We start from the raw sequence: 20534 nt of genomic DNA, 5'->3' as shown, positions 1-20534 counted from the left end.
TAGGCTTGATCCTGAAATAGGACTGTTTGGGAATACATTTGCATCCCTGCTAGAATTGGCCTTGTGACTGTGCTGAACCTGTTTTGACAACTAAAGCAAGTCATTATCTCTATCAAATTCCCTTAGTTTGATACTGATTACCTTCCAAAACCATGAAAACCAATCGGTTACAGGACCTACAGTATGAAATTGGCTTAGGCGATAGTGGCGCTGTCTCGTGGCAGATAATGGAACTGAAATCTCGGTCCAAAAACTCTCAGTTCCACTTTTTACCGCTAGATAGCACCACTGTCGCCTAAGCCACTTTGCGCATGTTTTCAGGCTTTAGGCGATAGTGGTGCTGTCTCGTGGCAGATAATAGAACTGAAATCTCGGTCCAAAAACTCAGTTCCACTTTTTACCGCTAGATAGCATCACTGTCGCCTAAGCCACTTTGAGCATGTTTTTAGGCCTTTTTGTGACTAGATTTTTGGCATTGCCAATGACATGAGACACAGGGTGGGGCTTTTTAGCTGTATTTGCATTTACTAGTCTTGCAAATGTACTCGACAGATCTACCATTTTTTAATTCATGTCTTGAACAAAGATTTTAAAATTTTTGGTGACTTGTAATGATGGACTGGAACCTAGGCCTACCTCCAAGCAATTGCAGTAGGACTTTTTGACAGTGGAGCGCACCTCAGCAAACACCTCTCTGTTAAGGACACTAGTTTTGTCCCAAAGTTGTAGTTTCCATTAAATTTGACCTCTCTAATCAGGACAGCACTTGTCAGTCCCAAGAGTGTCCTTGATAGAGCGGTTCTACTGTACTCCTTTTTTTTGTTCCCCAATCCATTGCTGTACTTGCCACTCCGGAGCCAAACAAGTCTAGGGACTCCAATACAGTCCCTTTCGTCATCCTGATTGTCCTTCCTCTATGTACCAGGCGATAAGAAAAGGCCTGTCCATTGCATCTGGAATGTAAATGGGGCATCAGAAGCTAATAATCAGAATTAAGCACTCCAAGCAAATGGATTTACTAGCTCTTCTACTATATATGAGGGGACTGAGGGCTTCACTTCCCTCCCCCACAGGTTGTGACATTGTCCCTATCAACCTGTTTACAGCATGGTGAACAGAGAGGGCTACTTATTTAGTATGTGCAATACGGGGGGTCAAGATTAAATTTCATTCTTGGATATTGTCCCCGTGGCATATACCACACTATTTTACACTCTGTGCAAATCTTCAGGTCACACCCCAAGTCAAGTCTGAATCAGATTCTTTAGTGTCCATTATAGGTTGTGACATTGTCCCCATCACGCCACCCTAGGTGAAATCGAAAGATACCTACGCATAATTTTCAGGTATACAAGGACATCTCATTCTGAAAACTGCAGTTTTTTTAGAGCACTACTAGTTCACCAGACACAGATGCGGAGACCAGTCCCTACAAAACGTTTCTTCTGCTTATTTACTTAGTTTCTTCTGCAGCTCTAATCTAACAATACAACTCCATAAACACTAAAGCAAACAAAATGACACGTGCATAGTTTACAATTTTATTCTTAATTGAAATTTACAACAATGACAGTGGCATATACCACATTATTTTACACTCTGTGCAAATCTTCACGTGCAAATCTTCACGTCACGCCCCAAGACAAATCTGAATCAGATTCATTAGTGTCAATTATAGGTTGTGACATTGTCTCCATCATGCCACCCTAGGTCAAATTAAGACACCTACACATAATTTACAGGTATACAAGGACATTTCAGAGCCAAATCACCTGACAGTTATATGGAGTTGCACCAAAATGCAGACTCTTCATTTTATATTTATCAATGGACCCAGTCCTACAATTTCTTGAAGAGCCAAGTCTGCACATAATTACTGGTATGCAGATTTGCCCGAGACGCAGAAAAGACCTGAACATTGCCACTGCTTTAGGAAAGTAGCAACAATATTGCTTCAAAGCAAGAAATGAATCTGCACATATTTACTGGTATGCAGATATGCCAGCAAGGCATCAAAACCTTCGTAAGCCCTTAATAAGCAACTAATTCATAAAAGTCTGCACATAGCTACTACAAAGTCTGCACATAACTACTGGTATGCAGATATGTTAGCGAGGCAGACAAGACCTGAACACCGCCACTGCTTCACAAGTGTAGCACTGATATTGCTTCAAAACAAAACTTAAGGCTGCATATAATTACTGGTATGCAGATTTCCCCGCAAGGCAGAAAAGACCTGAAGACAGCCACTGCTTTAGGAGTGTAGCAACGATAATAGTCGTAGTTCCACCCATCATAAAACCCCGTGTTTTTTCAAGACCCGTGTCTTCGTCGTGTGTCAAAAAACCTGGGGCGCATTTACACCTATCAGTGGTGTTAGATAATGGTTAATAGCCCCGGCGACAGGTGCGCTGTTGGTAGGGAGCTCTCCTGTTTTTCTTTCCCGTTGGAGGGGAATTTCGCGTGCGCAATACCGAGGCAACTACACCGCGCCATCTGTCGCCGGGTCTTAGAACTTGCATTGCCGGGGCTATTCAGATTCCACCTATCAAAAAACCCGTGTTGAACACGGGTCTAAATCATAGCCCCCGATTAGCCCCATCGAGCTCGATGGGGCTAATAGACACGGGGATTTGACACACGGGTCTATTTAGACACGGCAATTCATAGGTGTAAGCGCAAAAGACACAGGGATTTGATAGGTGGAAGTACGACTATTGCTTCAAAGCAAAAATGATGTTTGCACATAATTACTGGTATACAGATGTGTCTGTTCAACAAAAAGACCCTGAACACTACCAAGCAACACTAATTTACAATTGACATGAAAGAGTATACAGTTTGAGGGAAAGCCACATAACTATTAGATAATTGCCCTCTGTACTGGTGATAATCAGACTGGCCTGAAATTCTCATTATCGACCACTCCTCAGTGAAAATGAATCCAACAAAAAATGGGGTCATTGTATACAGTGGTACTGTATTACCCCGATGAGAAGCACTTTACTGATGTCCCCCACTCTCAACTAAGATATTTGTGCGTGTACCGGTTTGACTACGGGCTGAAGTTGACGATGTACTCCTGACGGAGCCATTGGGTGCTTCGCCCGCTCATTGACCGAGGCATGGTGACCTGGAGACAGTGACCGGATTAGCACTAGCTGGTCGAGGGACACTTCACAGGGCGTCAATTCGCAACTTCTCATCATTTTTAAGGCACGACCCATTCACGTGGACCAAGTTTTACCTGTCAACTTACTCCTTACGTAGCGTGGGGTACCAACCCACCGCAGATTCAGGAGTGTGCAATGGTTTCCGAATATCCTACACTCAATTGTGCTGCCCATTCGCAATAGGTTTAACCACCGTCATGCACCCCTGACATCGCCATCTCTCAGACGGTAACAGGAAATGGTGCAATCTGGCTGCAAAATGTTCCCAGAGGGGCGGGATAATGATTATTTCAGACCGATCAGAGTGTCACAAGTTCAGAGCGAAATCACCTGACAGTTATATGGAATTGCACCAAAATGCAGACTCTTCATTTCATTTGTAAATAGGCATCGATTATTTTTGTTACATTCAATGGACCCAGTCCTACAATCTCAGGAAGAGCCAAGTCTGCACATAATTACTGGTATGCAGATTTGCCCGCGAGGCAGAAAAGACCTAAACATTGCCACCGCTTTAGGAGTGTAGCAACAATATTGCTTAAAGCAAGAAATGAATCTGCACATATTTACTGGTATGCAGATATGCCAGCAAGGCATCAAAACCTTCGTAAGCCCTTGATGAGCAACTAATTTATAAAATTACAAACAGGATTTATCTTACAACTGTACTGCTCCAAAGAAAGAGCCAAGTCTGCACATAACTACTGGTATGCAGATATGTCAGCGAGGCAGACAAGACCTGAACACTGCCACTGCTTCACAAGTCAAAACTTAAGTATACATATAATCACTGGTATGCAGATTTGCCCGCGAGGCAGAAAAGACCTGAAGACAGCCACTGCTTTAGGAGTGTAGCAACGATATTGCTTCAAAGCAAAAATGATGTTTGCACATAATTACTGGTATGCAGATGTGCCTGTTCGACAAAAAGTCCCCTGAACACTACCAAGCAACACTAATTTACAATTGACATGAAAGAGTATACAGTTTGAGGGAAAGCCACATAACTATTAGATAATTGCCCTCTGGACTAGTGACAATCAGACTGGTCTGAAATTCTCATTATCGACCACTCCTCAGTGGAAATGAATCCAACAAAAAATGGGGTCATTGTATACAGTGGTACTGTATTACCCCGATGAGAAGCACTTTACTGATGTCCCCCACTCTCAACTAAGATATTTGTACGTGTACCGGTTTGACTACGGGCTGAAGTTGACGATGTACTCCTAACGGAGCCATTGGGTGCTTCGCCCGCTCATTGACCGAGGCATGGTGACCTGGAGACAGTGACTGGATTAGCACTAGCTGGTCGAGGGACACTTCGAAGGGCGTCAATTCGCAACTTCTCATCATTTTTAAGGCACGACCCATTCACGTGGACCAAGTTTTACCCGTCAACCTACTCCTTACGTAGCGTGGGGTACCAACCCACCGCAGATTCAGGAGTGTGCAATGGTTTCCGAATATCCTACACCCAACTGTGCTGCCCATTCGCAATAGGTTTAACCACCGTCATGCACCCCTGACATCGCCATCTCTCAGACGGTAACAGGCGATGGTGCAATCTGGCTGCAAAATTTTCCCAGAGGGGCGGGATAATGATTATTTCAGACCGATCAGATTGTCACAAGTTCAGAGCGAAATCACCTGACAGTTATATGGAGTTGCACCAAAATGCAGACTCTTTATTTCATTTGTAAATAGGCATCGATTATTTTTGTTACATTCAATGGACCCCGTCCTACAATCTCAGGAAGAGCCAAGTCTGCACATAATTACTGGTATGCAGATTTGCCCGCGAGGCAGAAAAGACCTAAACATTGCCACCGCTTTAGGAGTGTAGCAACAATATTGCTTCAAAGCAAGAAATGAATCTGCACATATTTACTGGTATGCAGATATGTCAGCAAGGCATCAAAACCTTCTTAAGCCCTTGATGAGCAACTAATTTATAAAATTATAAACAGGATTTATCTTACAACTATACTGCTCCAAAGAGAGAGCCAAGTCAGACGGACGGACAAGCCTGATAAAAACAATATATCCGAACTTTTTCCGAAATTGCGGATGTAATGAATTACAAATCTAACTAACAAGTAATCTAAACCACTGTCTTTCTCTGCACCCAGGATGAAATGGTTTCCAGGCTATCTAATAGGAGTACGCCATAGTCCTGAGGAATTTAGGTATAATTTCTAAACCTTTAGGCCGACAATGTCATTCTTGGCTGAAAAAGTAAATCTTCAGGTATTTTCGGCACCACTCAGTTCTTCTTGATATTCTCCATGTTTACAATGTCCTGCATGTACTGAATCATCTGAGGATGTAACTGGTGAACCAAAGCTGTAATAATGATAAGGACTGAATGTGAGTAAAGGAAAAAGATGTTCAGCACAGTTTTCTGTCCAGTGATTTCAACGATCTCCTCTTGCACTCATTTAACTGTGGTGTTTCCCATGACCACGTTTAACCCAGGCAGGCTGTAAAGCCAAATGGTCTACACTCGATAGATGATTGAGCCTCTCTCGATCAGGGACAGGGAATTTGATCCGATATAGCCGGTCTTATCAAATATGCTCTACTATTCATTCTTAAACTTTCAATTAACGACAGCCACTTAAAGATGAAAATAAAATGATTGTGAACAGTGCAATATATGACGGAATGATGTCATCAAATATTTAGGTCCTTGGCAAGGACAGGAAATGCTGTCGCACTATCGTTGAATTCCACTGCTTTCGAATTATTCCAGCAAAGAAACTGTGGATACCCTTAAATCATGCACAAACCATAGATGATAGATGTCTTTTCCAGTCAGAATGGAAGGGGGCCTACCGTGTTCAAGACATTTGAACTTGGTCAACGTGATCCTTGTCCATAACGTTGCTTGTTTACGAGAGATGTCATGGCGCTCAACCAGCTTCAATTACCAGTGGTTTTCCCATTGAGGTGCTGAAAATAAGACAATAGTTCTTTTGATTTTAATGACTGCTTCTACAAAGACAAACTTTTTAGAAACAGCTCCATGAAAGACCTCTGGCTTATTAAGAGGGGGTTGTCAAATGCACAAGGACATCGTACGGTAATTGCAGTTCACTCTAGGACCTTATCCGCCAGGAACTTGCCAGCACAACAGACTAACAACTATTTAGAATGTAAAAATTTCTATTAAAGGAACACAACAGGACAGCACTTGACCAGTGTTATGACTTAAATCTGTTATAAAACTTTTTGACTTGTTATTCTCGTCATTGTGGACATACCTGCTTTCTGATAAGTTATCCGGCAGGCAGGCTACTGTACATCTATCCTGCACAGATTCACATTGCACACCAAACTTGTATTCTAAGATTGCTTGACCTTGCAACGACATTGTATATTTCTTCACCATTTTCTCCAGTCAGATTTTGCAGCAGTCAGCTGATCACAGTGAAATCTTGTTAGTAGTGTTGGAGTTGCAACCCTCAGCATGTTAACGGATCTTGGCTTGGTTACCAGGAGGACAATGGTGCAGTAGCTTTTCTCTTTTCAAGTCTGTGCCATCAGATGGAGGAGCTAGAAAGGACCACAGTTTTCATTACTAAAATTTTCTTAACAAAATAAACAATGACGCGGAACGGTCCCCTGGCTTTTCCACACCTAGATAATCATCTGCCAAATATGAAGACACTAGGCAAATACAAAGCTGTTTAAGAAACAAGTGCCATTACCTGCCATAAGCAGATCACTGGTCTGAAGTGCAATACAGACAACCATCACGTTTGCTCAGACTCTGTGAATAGTTGTCAGCAACTTGTTACATGTACATTCAGCAAGATAAAATCTTGAGAATTGCGTTGTTGTCCAGTTTCTCATGCCTTGTTTAGGCCAACCTTCCTTCAGTCCACACAGGGAACTCCTGCTGTTTTTCATCACAAATGCTTTGGATGGTGTATCAATGTGATGAAAACTAAACACTATCTCCAGATAATCAGCAGGATCCGCTGTCCGAGGTGATTTGATGTTCAGCAGATTTTGTTCATTATTTGGGCAGGAATCAAGATTTAATCTATGTCAGCCAGGTTCATAGACATGAATTTTCTTCAAGCTGTATGGGACTGCATACTTCTCTTGCCTGCATGAAGGGCAAGAAATCTCAATGCTGACAGCTTTTCGTCTAATTGACGGAATATGAAGAACAATTTTCTTACCCGAAAAATTTGCTCCTTCCAAAGTCAACTGAATCCCTCTTCAGGATACACACACAGACCTTTATGTAACGGAAATGTGTTTCTCCATGTATGTTGTATCTCCCCATCTCATCTTCCTTAAAACATTGCAGGCTGATAAATAACTCAAACTATTAGAATGCCTGAATTTGTAACACCTCAAGCTTTTCACTCCAAGGACGTCTCGACTGCAGCCATATTTCTTCTGAATTTTTTTAAACATGCATGGACGAGTCTTCTTCCTAACCAGCAGTCACCGTCTCACAGAGTTCTATGATCTGCATCATTGTCTTGCACAGGCGCAGATCACAGCCAAAAAGAATCATTTCAAAATGCATGCTTTACAGCACAGTGTATTTCTCACGAAACAACAAACATGCTAGGACTTGCCAAGGAGGCAAATTGGGCATCTAATTATCAGTGCCCTCTATCATGTTTATGTTGGCACCTGGTCAGTGGAAATTTTTTCCAGGTCAAACCAAGCTGCTTCATCCTTTTACTGTAGGGTGCAGAGGCTCTCTTGGACAGCCTCTGATAATTCAAGTTCATATTTAAGCTAGAACCAACTTCAATTCTGTCCTTTGTGGCACTGGCAACATGGCCGGAAAGAAAAAATATCTTTCTTGGTGCGTCCCCAGCCCTCCTTCACAGCAGGTGTTTCATATGCGAGTGCATCCTAGTAGGCAATAGTTATTTCAGACCTCTGTGATATCCCTGTCCTCCAATCTTAAAACCATGCTGAAACAGAAGGCGAAAACCATTAGGACGATCATAGATTTTTAAGGCTCACTACACATAAAAGTTTCTGTCACTAGTCATCCTGCTGGCATTCATCCTTTCATTATCATTATAGCAGAGGTAGCTATCTTGAAGATATGTGGCTAGGCATCCTGTCACAGACTCGTCCTCACTGTCACTGGCTTATTTTGCTGTTGCCCAGTTTGTACAGTCTGTCTGTAAATCCAATATGGTGCCAATTTTGCGTTGTCCTTGGCCCGACATCAAATTTTTGTTCCTGTGTTGGCAATTAAGCTGTCACTGTCCCATGTCCAATGACTGGCATTACTGTTTCTCAGACAACAGGCAAGAAATAAGACACCTTTTTGACAGCTTGTCAGACAATACTTAGCCATGCCAAACCAAACCGCTTTGCCTTTTTCAACAGTAATATAGCATCGGATGTCTCGTGGCCACCCTGTGTGACAGCCACGCCCCTGATCTTGAAACAGGCTGAAAAAGATCTTGAAGCCTTGTAGAATTGTCATGCAAGTAATTTGTTGGCCATTACTGAAGGCAAGATTCTTTGATATCATGCTGAAGCGTACATCTTCTCAATATCTAATCAAGGTAGCATAGTTGATAGACGCCCAGCTACCTAGGCATTTTATAAAAACTTCAGTCTCTGGTTTCTTCCTCTTTGTCCTTGTCATTCATTGGAGTATTAAGATACTGATGTGGAAGTTGACCAATTGTGAACACATTGTAACATTGTCATCATCTGATTAACACTGCTGGCTACCACGCAATAATGCCCAGGCTTGACCCCAGGGAGATTCTTTGGCACACCTCTCAAGCCAGCATTGCCAGCTTCGTTCTTCTGCTCCGGTCATTTGCATCAAGTATGCAAACGATGCTCCCAACAGTCGTACCCTTGCATAAGTCTGCTGTCAGAATGGTGGTTGATGTATCAACTGTCCTCACTCGGTCATTTTTACGTCTCCCTTTGGCGCTGTCCTTGGTTACCACGCCATCTCTTGCCCCAATCTTGCGGCTCCCACTCCGTAACGTCATTACGCATCCCTCTGGTCAACTATACATGGACCGGATCATGATCTACAGCATGGCCTGGAAAAGGAGTACAGTTCTCATTATATAAAACTTGGCTGAATTTCGTGATATTATGAGAACACAATGAGATTAAGTGTCAGCTATTGTTTTTTTCTTCAGAAACTATTTTTTGTCATTTTCGACAGCAAACAGACCCAGACTGTGACGACATGAATTCCCTCTAGTTTGTGCGTTGCGTTTGCATTGTTTATGGTCAACTAGAACCTTACCTACCAGGATTGGGACAGGTAAAGACCTAAATTCCCTCAAGGTTGTGACTCCCGAAACATCTTACTGGTACATGGTTATGCTTAGAGAACCTGGAATGAAGAAAGTCTTTTGAATCAAGGGAGCAGCATCCCAGGACTGCTCCTGAAGCAGCTACTACGGGGGTCCCAAGAACCACATGGGAAAGGAGAAAATTTAGTAGTTTTTGCAGTCGATAAACGACCAAAAGAAATGAAGATGCATTGTGTGACCTTATGTTCCACGGTCTGCAATAAAACAATTAAAAGTTATAAGGTGAATATTAAAATGTATATGACCAATCACATCCAGAAGCCAGATTGCCAAAGATGGAGTCACTAGGACAATAAACCCAACTGGTGGGCCACTAAAAAATTCAGCATCTCCCTTGAACGAATATTCAGGAGAATAAAACCTCATCCAGAGCGAATGCTGAATTCAAAGTACAACATCCAGAAGCTTCTCCATATCTATCCCTCAACTCTATGGGTACACGTCTTCATGTTATGTAACTAGTGTCGTCTTTGGACAAAACTGTAGATGTCCTCAAGGTACCACTTGGAAATGTTTCATTACCCTGTACAAAGTCTGTCTTTGCAGACCCGTGGGAAGGAGGCAAGGATCCAATTTTGAATCAATTAAATTCTTACCTTGATATTCTCTAGATCTTGCTGGTTCTTGCTTGGAAATGGGGATGGTGTTGAGATGTATTGAATCCATAGCTCGGTACTTGTCATTATACTTTTGTGAAAAACATCTCTGGCTGGACTAAAAATAAAACAATAAATTCTAGTTTCTTTAGGATGAATATCGAAGTGTTAATCACACAAAGCAGTGGTAACATTCAGAAATTTCTGCAGTATGCAATAGCTGAAGGAATCTAATTATCTGCATTTGAAGTTTCGCAAACATGTATGGGACACCAGTTGCAGAGTGGTGAATAAGTCGTCAAAGTAGCGCACGGAAAAAGCTCATCTATATGAGAAGCATGCAATAATTTTTGGTTAAGAATTTGCTGACTCCTCTCTTCCTATCGATGCCCTCTTCAGATGTCGATTTGTGGTTGTGTCATTGACCTGTCCTAAAAGGAAATCTGAACACTGATTAGTAGTTGTGACATTGACCTGCCCCCAAGAGACATAAAAAATCTGAACGCCGGGATCTGTTTCTGGTTGTGACATTGACCTGTTTTCAAAGGACATCTGAAATCTGAACACCTATTTGTGGAGATATATTGGTGGTTGTGAGATAGACCCAACTTTAAGTGATCTCTGAAACCTAAACACCAATATCTCTATCTGGTTGCGACATTGACCCGTCTTCAAGGGACATCTGAAATCTGAACACGTTAATGTGGTTGTGCAACCTGTCCTCAGCCTCAGGGCATCTGAAATCTGAACACCCAGATCTTTTGGTGGTTGTAATGTTATATTTGAAAAGGTTGAAATGATGCTGGTTGGAACGTCCTTTCTTCCTACACTAGTTCCATGCACATACAAACATCGCATACAAACAAATAAAAGTATTTACAATGACAAGAGGAAACTCCTGCCGCCTTACGGCCTAACACTAACAGGCTATTCTCAAGTGAAGAAAAACAACCTTTAGAAAAAGAGGTGGGGCGTGTCCACGAGACTTAAGTCTACCATGATTGGTTGATTAAATGAAGACGTCACAGGTACTACTTCCTTAGCCAAAAACAATTTAGGAGCTAAATAATTGCATCAATTATCTTTAAGGGACTCATTTGAACACCGAGATATATTTGTGGTGGTGAAATTCGCCTGTCTTCAAGGGACATATCTTGAACACTGTGGTATCTTTGTGGTCTTGACATTGACCTGTCCACAGTGGGTATCAGAAATGAAATGGCCAGGGCCATTGTGCTCACCTCATGTGGAGGAAAGATGGATAAAGAGCATGGTATTGTGTCATGTAGTGTTAGGTTTGATGTAGGTCCAAGCAATTACAGTTTCCCCAAAATGGCCAATTTACAGTACATTCGACCTCTGTGACCTTGAAAAGTAGGTCAAATCAAAGAAGACCCGAGTGACACATTGAATGGTTGTTAGAATTAGATGTACCTATGATATAAAATTGGTGCCAATCGGGCAAGTCATTACTAGGAATAATGGCATTTTGAAGAATTTAGGATTTGGCCCCCTCCCTGGAGGCCAAACGGCAAATCAGATCGCACCAAACTTCGGTACCTGAGATCACCTGACCAAGGGGTACATGTGTACTTAATTTGTGATCAATAGTCATTGCAGTTAAGAAACGTGCCATAGTTACGGCCTGACGGCGAATTTACGCCATTTGACCTCTGTGACCTTGACAAGAAGGTCAAATTAAAAACCTGTGTGACATATACTGTATGGTGGTTAGATGTACCCATGATATCAAATTGGTGGCAATCGGGCAAGAAGTTAAGGAATAATCACATTTTTAAGGTTTTTGGATTTTGCCCCCTGGTGGTCAAGTGGTGAATCATATTGGACCAAACTTCGGTCCCTGAGATCACCTGACTAAGGGGTAAATGTGTACCAAATTTGGTATCAATAGTCATTGCAGTTTAGAAACGTGCCATCGTTACATCCTAACGGCCAATTTACACCATTTGACCTCTGTGACCTTGAAAATGAGGTCAAATCAAAAACCCGGAGGATATATGATGCACCTTTGCTAGAAGTACCTACCATATTTTTTTCAAAATTTCCCCACTACTATTAAGGGAGATATTGCATATTTTCACTTTTAACGTTTGGCCCCCTGGTGGCCAAACCATGAAACGAATCGGACCGAAACTTGGTCTCCAAGGTGTCATTACATAAGGGTACATGTGTACCAAGTTTCAACTCAATAGCTCTAACAGTTACGAAACGTGCCCTGCTAACGGACGACGGACGACGACGACGACGACGACGACGACGACGACGACGACGACGACGACGACGGACGACGGACGCCACGGTATGGGATAAGCTCACCTCTGCTAAGAGGTGAGCTAACCAGAACACCTCCTTGTGGTTGCCAAATTGACAGGTACCCCCCCCCCTTTGGACAGCCCACTTTTAGACTAATATCCCTGTTATGCAGGCAAAAATGGTGAATGTCACAAAATCACAACCAACCTTGAGCCCCTCAACACTTGTATGCACGCCACAGAGTTCTAGTGAAGATGTCAAGGAGACTTTCCCTCTGACATAGAAAAATTGTATGCAAATCTTTGGAAAATCTCCCCATTGTGGGAAAGTTTTTTGAGAAATTTGTGGTCCAAAGGATCCTTTTCACAGGCAGTGTAAGTTTACCATGACATAAAAGTAATGTTTTAAATCAAATCATCACCAAAAGCTTTCAAAATATCATGAAAATTGGAAGACATGGACCACTTAAAGTAAATTGCTTAAATAAGCTTGTATATCTTTTACTTTTATGCCAAGGTAAACATACCTATCCTGTGAACAGGGTCTTTTCAAAATGGTCGCAATTTATTTTTGCAGGTTGTCGATTTCCTAGGCCTACCTATACCCTAGAGACATGCCGGAAACTCGGGGTAAGAACACAGCTTTTTATCTCAAACCTGAAGAGAAAAAACTTTCTGTAGCGTCCGCAGTCCCCCACCCACTAGAATCTGTGCTTTTTCCCCACTTTCCCCTGCTAGACCCTGTTCCCGCGAAAATCAAATGTGACACATCAACACAGTCAATGCATGTTGTTCATGCACACAGCAAACACGTGATTTGCAGTGCACGCAAAATGATGCCGAAACATTGTATTGAGTTATCGGTTCAACATGATTTACACCATCAAATATGGTAAAAATCTCCACGTTATTCAGTTTACCAGATGCAAAATTACACACAGAACAAGAATACATGGCTCCGGCACTTTGGTGAGTATCATAGAACACAGAATCGTATGTTTTTTTATCAAAATATCGCCACGTGGGTAAGGCCGTAACGCCGCCATGAAAATTTTTACCAACCGCACAAAGGTCCTTTATCATTACCCCGATAACGCAAGAAACGCCAAAACATCGGAATATGGATGAGCTAAGATACCTAATCTATGAACTTACCATCCCAAAGTTGTCTTCATGCATGAAATAGAGGTGAAATCAGAGAATTAAACGGAGAAGTTTCGAAACATAAATGCCGCCGGGGTGGAAAATTCCGCACGTGGGTCAGACGATCTGGTGATTACGTCATTATCATCAGGCGGCTGGGGCAAACAGGCGGCTGGGGCAAACAGATGGAGCAATTTTTCGGCGGCAATTAAAAAAAATCCTTTGTATAACTTGGACCCTAAATCAAATTTCTTTCCCTGGTAATTTTTCTCTGTAACATTTCCGAATTCAGGATATTCCGAAAAAATTTTAAGAGCGTCTTTCACCGTCATTCATCAATGAATAGCGGGACGAATAGTTGGTTGTGACACTGTCTTTCATGACAGGCCTAAGCCTTGTCCATTCAAAAATTTGACTGTGTTTGCTACGAAAGGCGCTTGTTTTTGATTAATTCTCTCCGAGCCCGCCCAGTTCTTCTCCATAAGTCAAGAATAGAGACGCAGTCCTGAGGAAACTAGACATCTCCGGCCTAGACTCCCATTCTCTCCATTTCGTCATCCTGGTACAATGGTCCTCCGGGCGACAGCGCGAAGCCGGTTCACTGCATCTCCTGTGATGTCCAACTCGGCAACTGATTGTGATGAAACAGGAGTGCAGTATCAGTGCAAGATCTAATCTAATCTAATAATAAAAATATTGCAGCATTTAGAAAAAGCGATGGTCAAAAATAAAAGGACAGAGGTGAAGTGGCTTAGTAATGAACAGTCAAGCTTTATTTTACTGAGTTGTATTTTGCTTGACAACATCGGTTACTTTTGGTCAGTACAGTAATAGTGGTGAATAGTCTGAATCAGTTTCATGATGTCCAAATCAAGGGTCTGTCCGAGTGTCATCTGGTCCCTAGATCGCACTGCGGCTGCTTTTCTCCCCCCTCAGAAAGCGTGAGACCGCAGCTTGAGATCTTTCGGCTGAGAGACTGGTTGACCAACCAGGGTGTTAATTCTGTCGACACTGTCCAGTTGATCACTTATTTAACAATGGACTTCGTAATTTCAGAATGTAAGTTTAATTTGATAAAGCCTGACCATACAATTGAAGGACATGTCCTAAAATTTGAATCACAAGGGAATAGTTGAATTATCATCTTGCGATTTATGCGTTAATACGATATTTATGACGTCAACATTGACAAGGATAGTATGTTTGTTTTAAAATTTGAGTGCCATGTACGATTTTATTTGATTACCAAACCCTATGATCATCCCCACTGCTTCTAAATCATCGTCTAGCAAACCGGATAAACGGGTTTGCATTAAGTGTTTCAGCTGAGCGCCAGGTCCTTGGGCCTCTTGTTTCCCAACTTCAAGTTGATTTGCGAGTATGGTCCTGTCCTGCTTGTTAGATTCATCTTCTTGGAGGTGCCTAAATCTTCATCCATTAAATCTCAGCCTTGTTTAAAAACAATGTTCTGTTTTGGGACACTCTGAATAACCAGTCATTCATCCTTGTCAGAGTAAATTCTACTATCTCATGAGGTACCCTGAAAGTACAACTTGTAGGTTGCTCTTCATCACGTACATCATGTCCTTGTAGGATAACAACCTACTATCATTTGAGACACCCTGACCAGGGAGCTCTTTATTAAGTACATGTCCTTTTATAGAAAACAACCGACATTCTTTTGGGACACCCTGAATAGGTTGCTCTTCATCAAGTTCGTATTGTCCTTGTTGGAGAACAACCTACCTTTATTTGAGACACAGCAACTAGGGAGCTCATTATCAATGACAATTCTTTTGCACATCCTCAATAGCTGCCACTTCATCCAGTTTATCCTTGTTTAAAAAAATATGTCTTGGATTGTGATCATCTGCACTCAACATAATAGAGATACAAGGTTAGGTTGTGCCAATGTATCTGGTTGAATATTCGTTGAAAGACGCAAACCCTCAGGTTGGTAAATGTCTTTTCAGTTACAGGCCCAAGAACAATGGTCAGGTCGGGCTATAACTAGATTGTGCTACATAAGAATTGTTTCAAAAAGTAGCTATCAGTGGGGGAAAAGTCTATTCAACGCAAATTGCTAATGGATATGATTATGAAACAAACTAGCAAAGAAACGCCAATTGTGATAATACATGTATAGATTTATTTCTCAAAGTAGATTGCTAGTTGATATAAAAACCTTTTCAAAATGTTCATACGTCATGGAAAAATATACAAGCATTGGTGTCAACGAGGCAAGGCACTCTCAAGTTATTGGCCGATATGAATAAAGTCTAGCAAATGCTTTTATCTAAAACTCCATGTAAATTTACACTAGGACTTTCTGTACAAAATTTAAGAAAATGAATTTGCTAGACTATTCATATCAATGTACACAACCAAAATCCAAGATGGCCACCTGGTAGCCATACCAGAAATGAGGCAAAGCTGATTTTTGACAGGGACCTTCTTCTTGTGACAACTCATCACCTTACACCATCTATTGGGAGAAAAAGTGTCTTGTACTGAATATTTCTTACCAGTGAGTTTCAAGCTTGATGTTTTGGAGTATTAAAATACTCCAAAGCATCAAGTTGGTGAAAGAAGAGCTGGTTGTACATTTGGAGTTGAATTTTTAATTCTCAGGCAACAAGCCCGTGTCCTAATATGGCAAGTGACAGGCTTAAAAGTCCTCCTAAACTGCTCACTCTCTGTTTTAACAGTTAATCTACTAAATATCAATTCCTCAACCTATTGTCATCTAAATACAGAATAGTCTAATCTCTCAGATTCATTGTTCACTCAGCGAGGACACATGGCGTGGCGTCCACCATCCACAGGTAGAGATGCGCCTGTGATGAAGGATGAATCACTTGAGGCAAGGAAGGCGATGGCACGGGCTGCTTCTTCTGGCTGTCCAGGACGTCCCAGGGCATGTGTCTCTTTGGTTCTCATCAAGAACTGGAGATATGAACAGAAAGAAATGGATTTATAATAAGAAATATATAGCATGAATATTGATATTGATGATAATTTTATGTCTGTGTGACAGAGTAGAAAGAACCCCGTCCTATGATTATCATTTCTTATTTCAAGATGCTGCTCTTTGGCTTCATCAAATAATGGAATTTAAACCAATGATATCACATTATTGGCACTTGATGACATTTTGATTGTGAATGTGTCTCAAACTGCAAAGACGGATTCCGAAGGCACCCGCAATTGAGAAATATTCGTCACAGTCACAAAAATTGCAAATTTGCAGGGCCAAAATAAGGAAGCACAAATATTTGACATTACCTTAGAGTAAGCCTCTTCATCCATTCCTGTTCCTCTTTTCTGAAGTTCTGTCACTGTCACCCCAGGACTGCAAAGAGGGTGGCAAAACTATCAAACCATATCGAGGACAAAGCAGGGTAATGTTTAAAATCAAAAAGAAAACAATACATTTGCAGGGTTCACATGTAGTTTTGATTTCGAGCCCCCCGGTTCGGAAAAGCTAGCTTTGATCTTTGATCTTACATACACAGCACTGATAGCCTTAGACAAACATAGCACCCAATAAAAGGGCTGTAAGCGAAATAGAGCTTCAGTTTTCACTGTTTATCATTATGCATAGAAAAAAAACCCCATACATGTACTTACTTAACACTGTTCACTCTGACCTGTGATGCAGCAAGATCTGAAGAAAAAAATATGTGTTGATATCTTACAATAACTATTTTACTGTGTCAAAGTGGGAGTACCCTGCCCAAGTGGCAAGAGTGATATGTAAATTACTGATACATAATGTGATGTCACCAATGTCTTATTGAAAACATTGCACTCGTTCTGTATCCACTTGTATGAGACCGATAGAAGCATAAAGCTTGACAAACAAGCTTTTCTAACACTGAAATTTGTAGAAGGAAATGATAGAACCACCAAGTTAGCCTGGACCAAATTTCTTTATCTCAACTAAAACCTGTGCTTACCTAATGCCACAGCCCGGGTGAATTGGTCAAGTGCTGCCTTTGAAACATTGTAAGCTACCAGGCCTGGAAACTGACGACAAGAAAAACTTAATGAAAAATGTCATAGAAAATATGATTATCATTAGAGGGTATACTACATTTGTAGGCCTCGTTATGTATGGCTGTGTTATCACAATTAGCAACAGCTAATAGGCAAGATTAACTGTTTGTTGACCCTTGTTTTGTTATGTAGCTCTGGAGCCAGTATTTAGTTATGGTATCTTTGGGGAATCACATGCACCCGCGGAGTCGGAGTGAAGCTGCCCATGTGGCAGGGTACTAGAAAACAGTTAACGTCATAATCTCAATCTGGAAAAGCTCTTTCTCACGGAGCACAAAGACATCTTTGAAGTCACATCATAAATTGTAGTAATCCTTACCACCCGTATTCCATTTACGCTCGACACATTAACAATGGATCCCTTTGTCTTGATAAGGTATGGCACAGCTAGCATTGTCAATTGATACACACACCTAAAAGAGAGAAATTTGAGAGGCTCAATATAACAGATCCTTCGTTATCGTGAGGAACCACACAACCAAGTTGTAAACACTACTGGCTACCATTCCAATGGGCCTGAGTTGGAGTCTTGGGTGAAAACCGGGAATTTGTTTCTTCAGATGTTCTGACAGGGATTCTAGGAACTATACTAAAGTTCCTGAATTTTAACAACATAACTGAGTAAGAACATTGAGAGATTCTGATTCATAATTTTCTATTATGGACATCAAAGCTACTCACCGTATGTTTGTATTCATGATCCTATCATACTGCTCAAGACTAGTATTCTCAATTGACCCCATCTCAAGAATGCCAGCATTATTGACCTAAATTTTGAAAAATTTAAATCCTTACATAGTGCCATTCTCAAAGTATATTAGTCACTTCAACCCCATAGGCACGACCCTTCCAAAACAAATCTATGACTGATAAAACACCAATATGTGGACAAATCATTGTGATATACATGTTATTTCCTCAGTGCCACCCAAGATTGGGTACAAAACCTGATGACGGCTATGAAATACAAACTTACCAGTACATCCATTTTCCCATAAGAATCTATAGCTTTTTCAAAGATCCTCTGTGTGTCCACTTCCTTTGTCAAGTCTCCAAGGCATACCACTGGCTACAAGGCGAATAGAAAGGACTGACACAATTATAACCCCTGGTACAAAGAAGAAATTTCTGAGCTATATATGGAAGCTTGGACTGCATGTCTGTCTGCATGCTATGCCTTGAACAGATCTCTCAGAGTTGAAATCTCACCTTGTTTTTTGGGTTTATTTCCTCACATGCCTTAGCCGTCTTCATTAGATTTGCTTCATTTCTTCCAGTTAGACACAACTTGGCACCTATCTGTGAAAACAAGATAGCTGTTGCTGCACCTATCCCTGAACTGGCCCCTGTAGTGAGATAAGAGTGAGAGTACAAATGCCAATGGCTGATAGTGGTATTCCCCTCCGGCTGTGTGTTTTATGTAAGACTATGAGTGCAACACTCGCGACGAGTCTTGATGCTGCACTTAACGGTTCAAGCTGATGTGCGAGCATATATCAGGTCCTGAAATGGTGTGCCTGCTTGCAGCTCACCGGCCTGGTCCATTCTGCACCTCCTTTGTCTACATTAACTAGCTTTACCGATTTTAGGAAAGCGAGGCGTGAACATTTTTGAGCCACCCTGTACATGTTCCAAGTTCCAGCTGATTTTTGAAGGACATTTATCAGTGCTGTAAAATACAGTTTCTCACAAACTGCAATCAAAGAATAAGTGATGGAGTGATCAAAAGATTCTTCAGATAAAAATGAACAAGTTGTCACAAATATTTACCAGTTATAAGGGCAACTTTATCGACTAAACTAGCTGCAAATCGAGGAACTTGAGAACTCATCCTGACTTTATTCGTGATCAGCTACTTTCCTACTTGCAGGAGTACCAGGCTCGCGTGGAATTGTTCAAATGACTGCAACAACATCCAAGCACATGGCAATGTTTACATTTTGTCTCAAAGAAAACATTGACTTTTATCTTCAATTTCATCCTTTTCCTCGCAATGGATGGCGGCAGATTGACTCCCTGGGAGAGGGCAAGGTCTCATACATCCTTGATATGCCTCTTACAAGGTTTGCAGGGCAAAATAACAACAGTTGAACTTAGAAATGAATGCAGTGTAACTGGCTTCATTGAACATGTAAATGGGCACATGGACACTTTCATGAAGGATGTCGTTTTCAAGGACATGTTTGATGTGAAGACAAAAATGGAAAAATTCTATGTAAAAGGTGGCCACATACGATTTGTGATAGTTCCCGATGATGTAGATATTGTGTCAACGATGCAGAAGCGGTTAAAATCACTGCGAAATGAAGGGAATCGGGCTCCTCCAGCAATGGAGACAAAAGGTCGGGGGCGTGGCCGTGGTCGTGACAGTGGTAATGCTCGAGATAAAGCACAAATGAAAATGGATGACATTTCAGGACGGATTGTCAGTCCTGGTCTTAACCTAATGCAGAAGGATAAAAGCAAAGGGAAGGAACGATTTGAAGCATACATGGCTGGGAGGGGTTTCTCCAAAAAGCAGTCGGACATCTCTAAGAATGTGAAACCCAAACCAGATGATGGCACTGACAGGAAAACTTGATTGACAGTGACTAAGTAAAAACATAAGTTAATTGACAGGTTTGGAACATAATGTTTGAAGGAGCATGATACGAAGGATTGCTTAGGCTTGCATTTATTGGGACACCAATAAGGCAATAGTGCTTGACTTTTAAAATGATAAAAAGATGCAGATGTAAAACTATCAAGTGGACAGTTCATCTGCAGTATGAGTAAAATGTTGTTTGCCTCTTGAGTGATATAATGTCAGAACTGATTTAAACATTGATCATACCAGTACTGTTTGTCCTTTTGTGTCAATGGAGGCCGCGGTTATTACATTGGACAATAGATTCATGGATGTCTGCAGTGTGGCCCATGGTGTTGAAAACTGTACTCCTACTTGAAATAAAT

The 20534-nt window shown here is 41.4% G+C and overlaps 1 protein-coding gene and 1 long non-coding RNA gene across 3 annotated transcripts; both read right to left on the bottom strand.

Moving 5' to 3' along the window:
• Positions 1–5431: 5431 nt before the first annotated feature.
• Positions 5432–6583, bottom strand: LOC135488423 (uncharacterized). Of its 2 annotated transcripts, none has more exons than XR_010446970.1 (3): positions 6440–6583; positions 5966–6128; positions 5432–5519 (listed from the first exon to the last, which is right to left on the bottom strand). It is a non-coding gene; the product is annotated as an uncharacterized LOC135488423 (long non-coding RNA). The 2 variants fall into 2 exon arrangements; XR_010446971.1 differs by having other exon boundaries at positions 5433–5519; positions 6012–6128.
• Positions 6584–15657: 9074 nt separating this feature from the next.
• On the bottom strand, positions 15658–19428 carry LOC135487995 (3-oxoacyl-[acyl-carrier-protein] reductase FabG-like). Its single transcript, XM_064772328.1, has 9 exons — positions 19353–19428; positions 18792–18928; positions 18559–18651; positions 18264–18349; positions 17902–17995; positions 17483–17552; positions 17154–17190; positions 16809–16875; positions 15658–16469 (listed from the first exon to the last, which is right to left on the bottom strand). The coding sequence occupies exons 1-9, from the start codon at positions 19411–19413 to the stop codon at positions 16311–16313; spliced, it is 804 nt and encodes a 267-aa protein (XP_064628398.1). The 5' UTR covers positions 19414–19428; the 3' UTR covers positions 15658–16310.
• Positions 19429–20534: the final 1106 nt, after the last annotated feature.

Source organism: Lineus longissimus, chromosome 5 (genome assembly GCF_910592395.1).
Source record: "Lineus longissimus chromosome 5, tnLinLong1.2, whole genome shotgun sequence".
Taxonomy (NCBI): Eukaryota; Metazoa; Nemertea; class Pilidiophora; order Heteronemertea; family Lineidae; genus Lineus; species Lineus longissimus.
The sequence above is the reverse complement of the archived record's forward strand: the minus strand, read 5'-3'. Positions and strand labels throughout refer to the sequence as shown.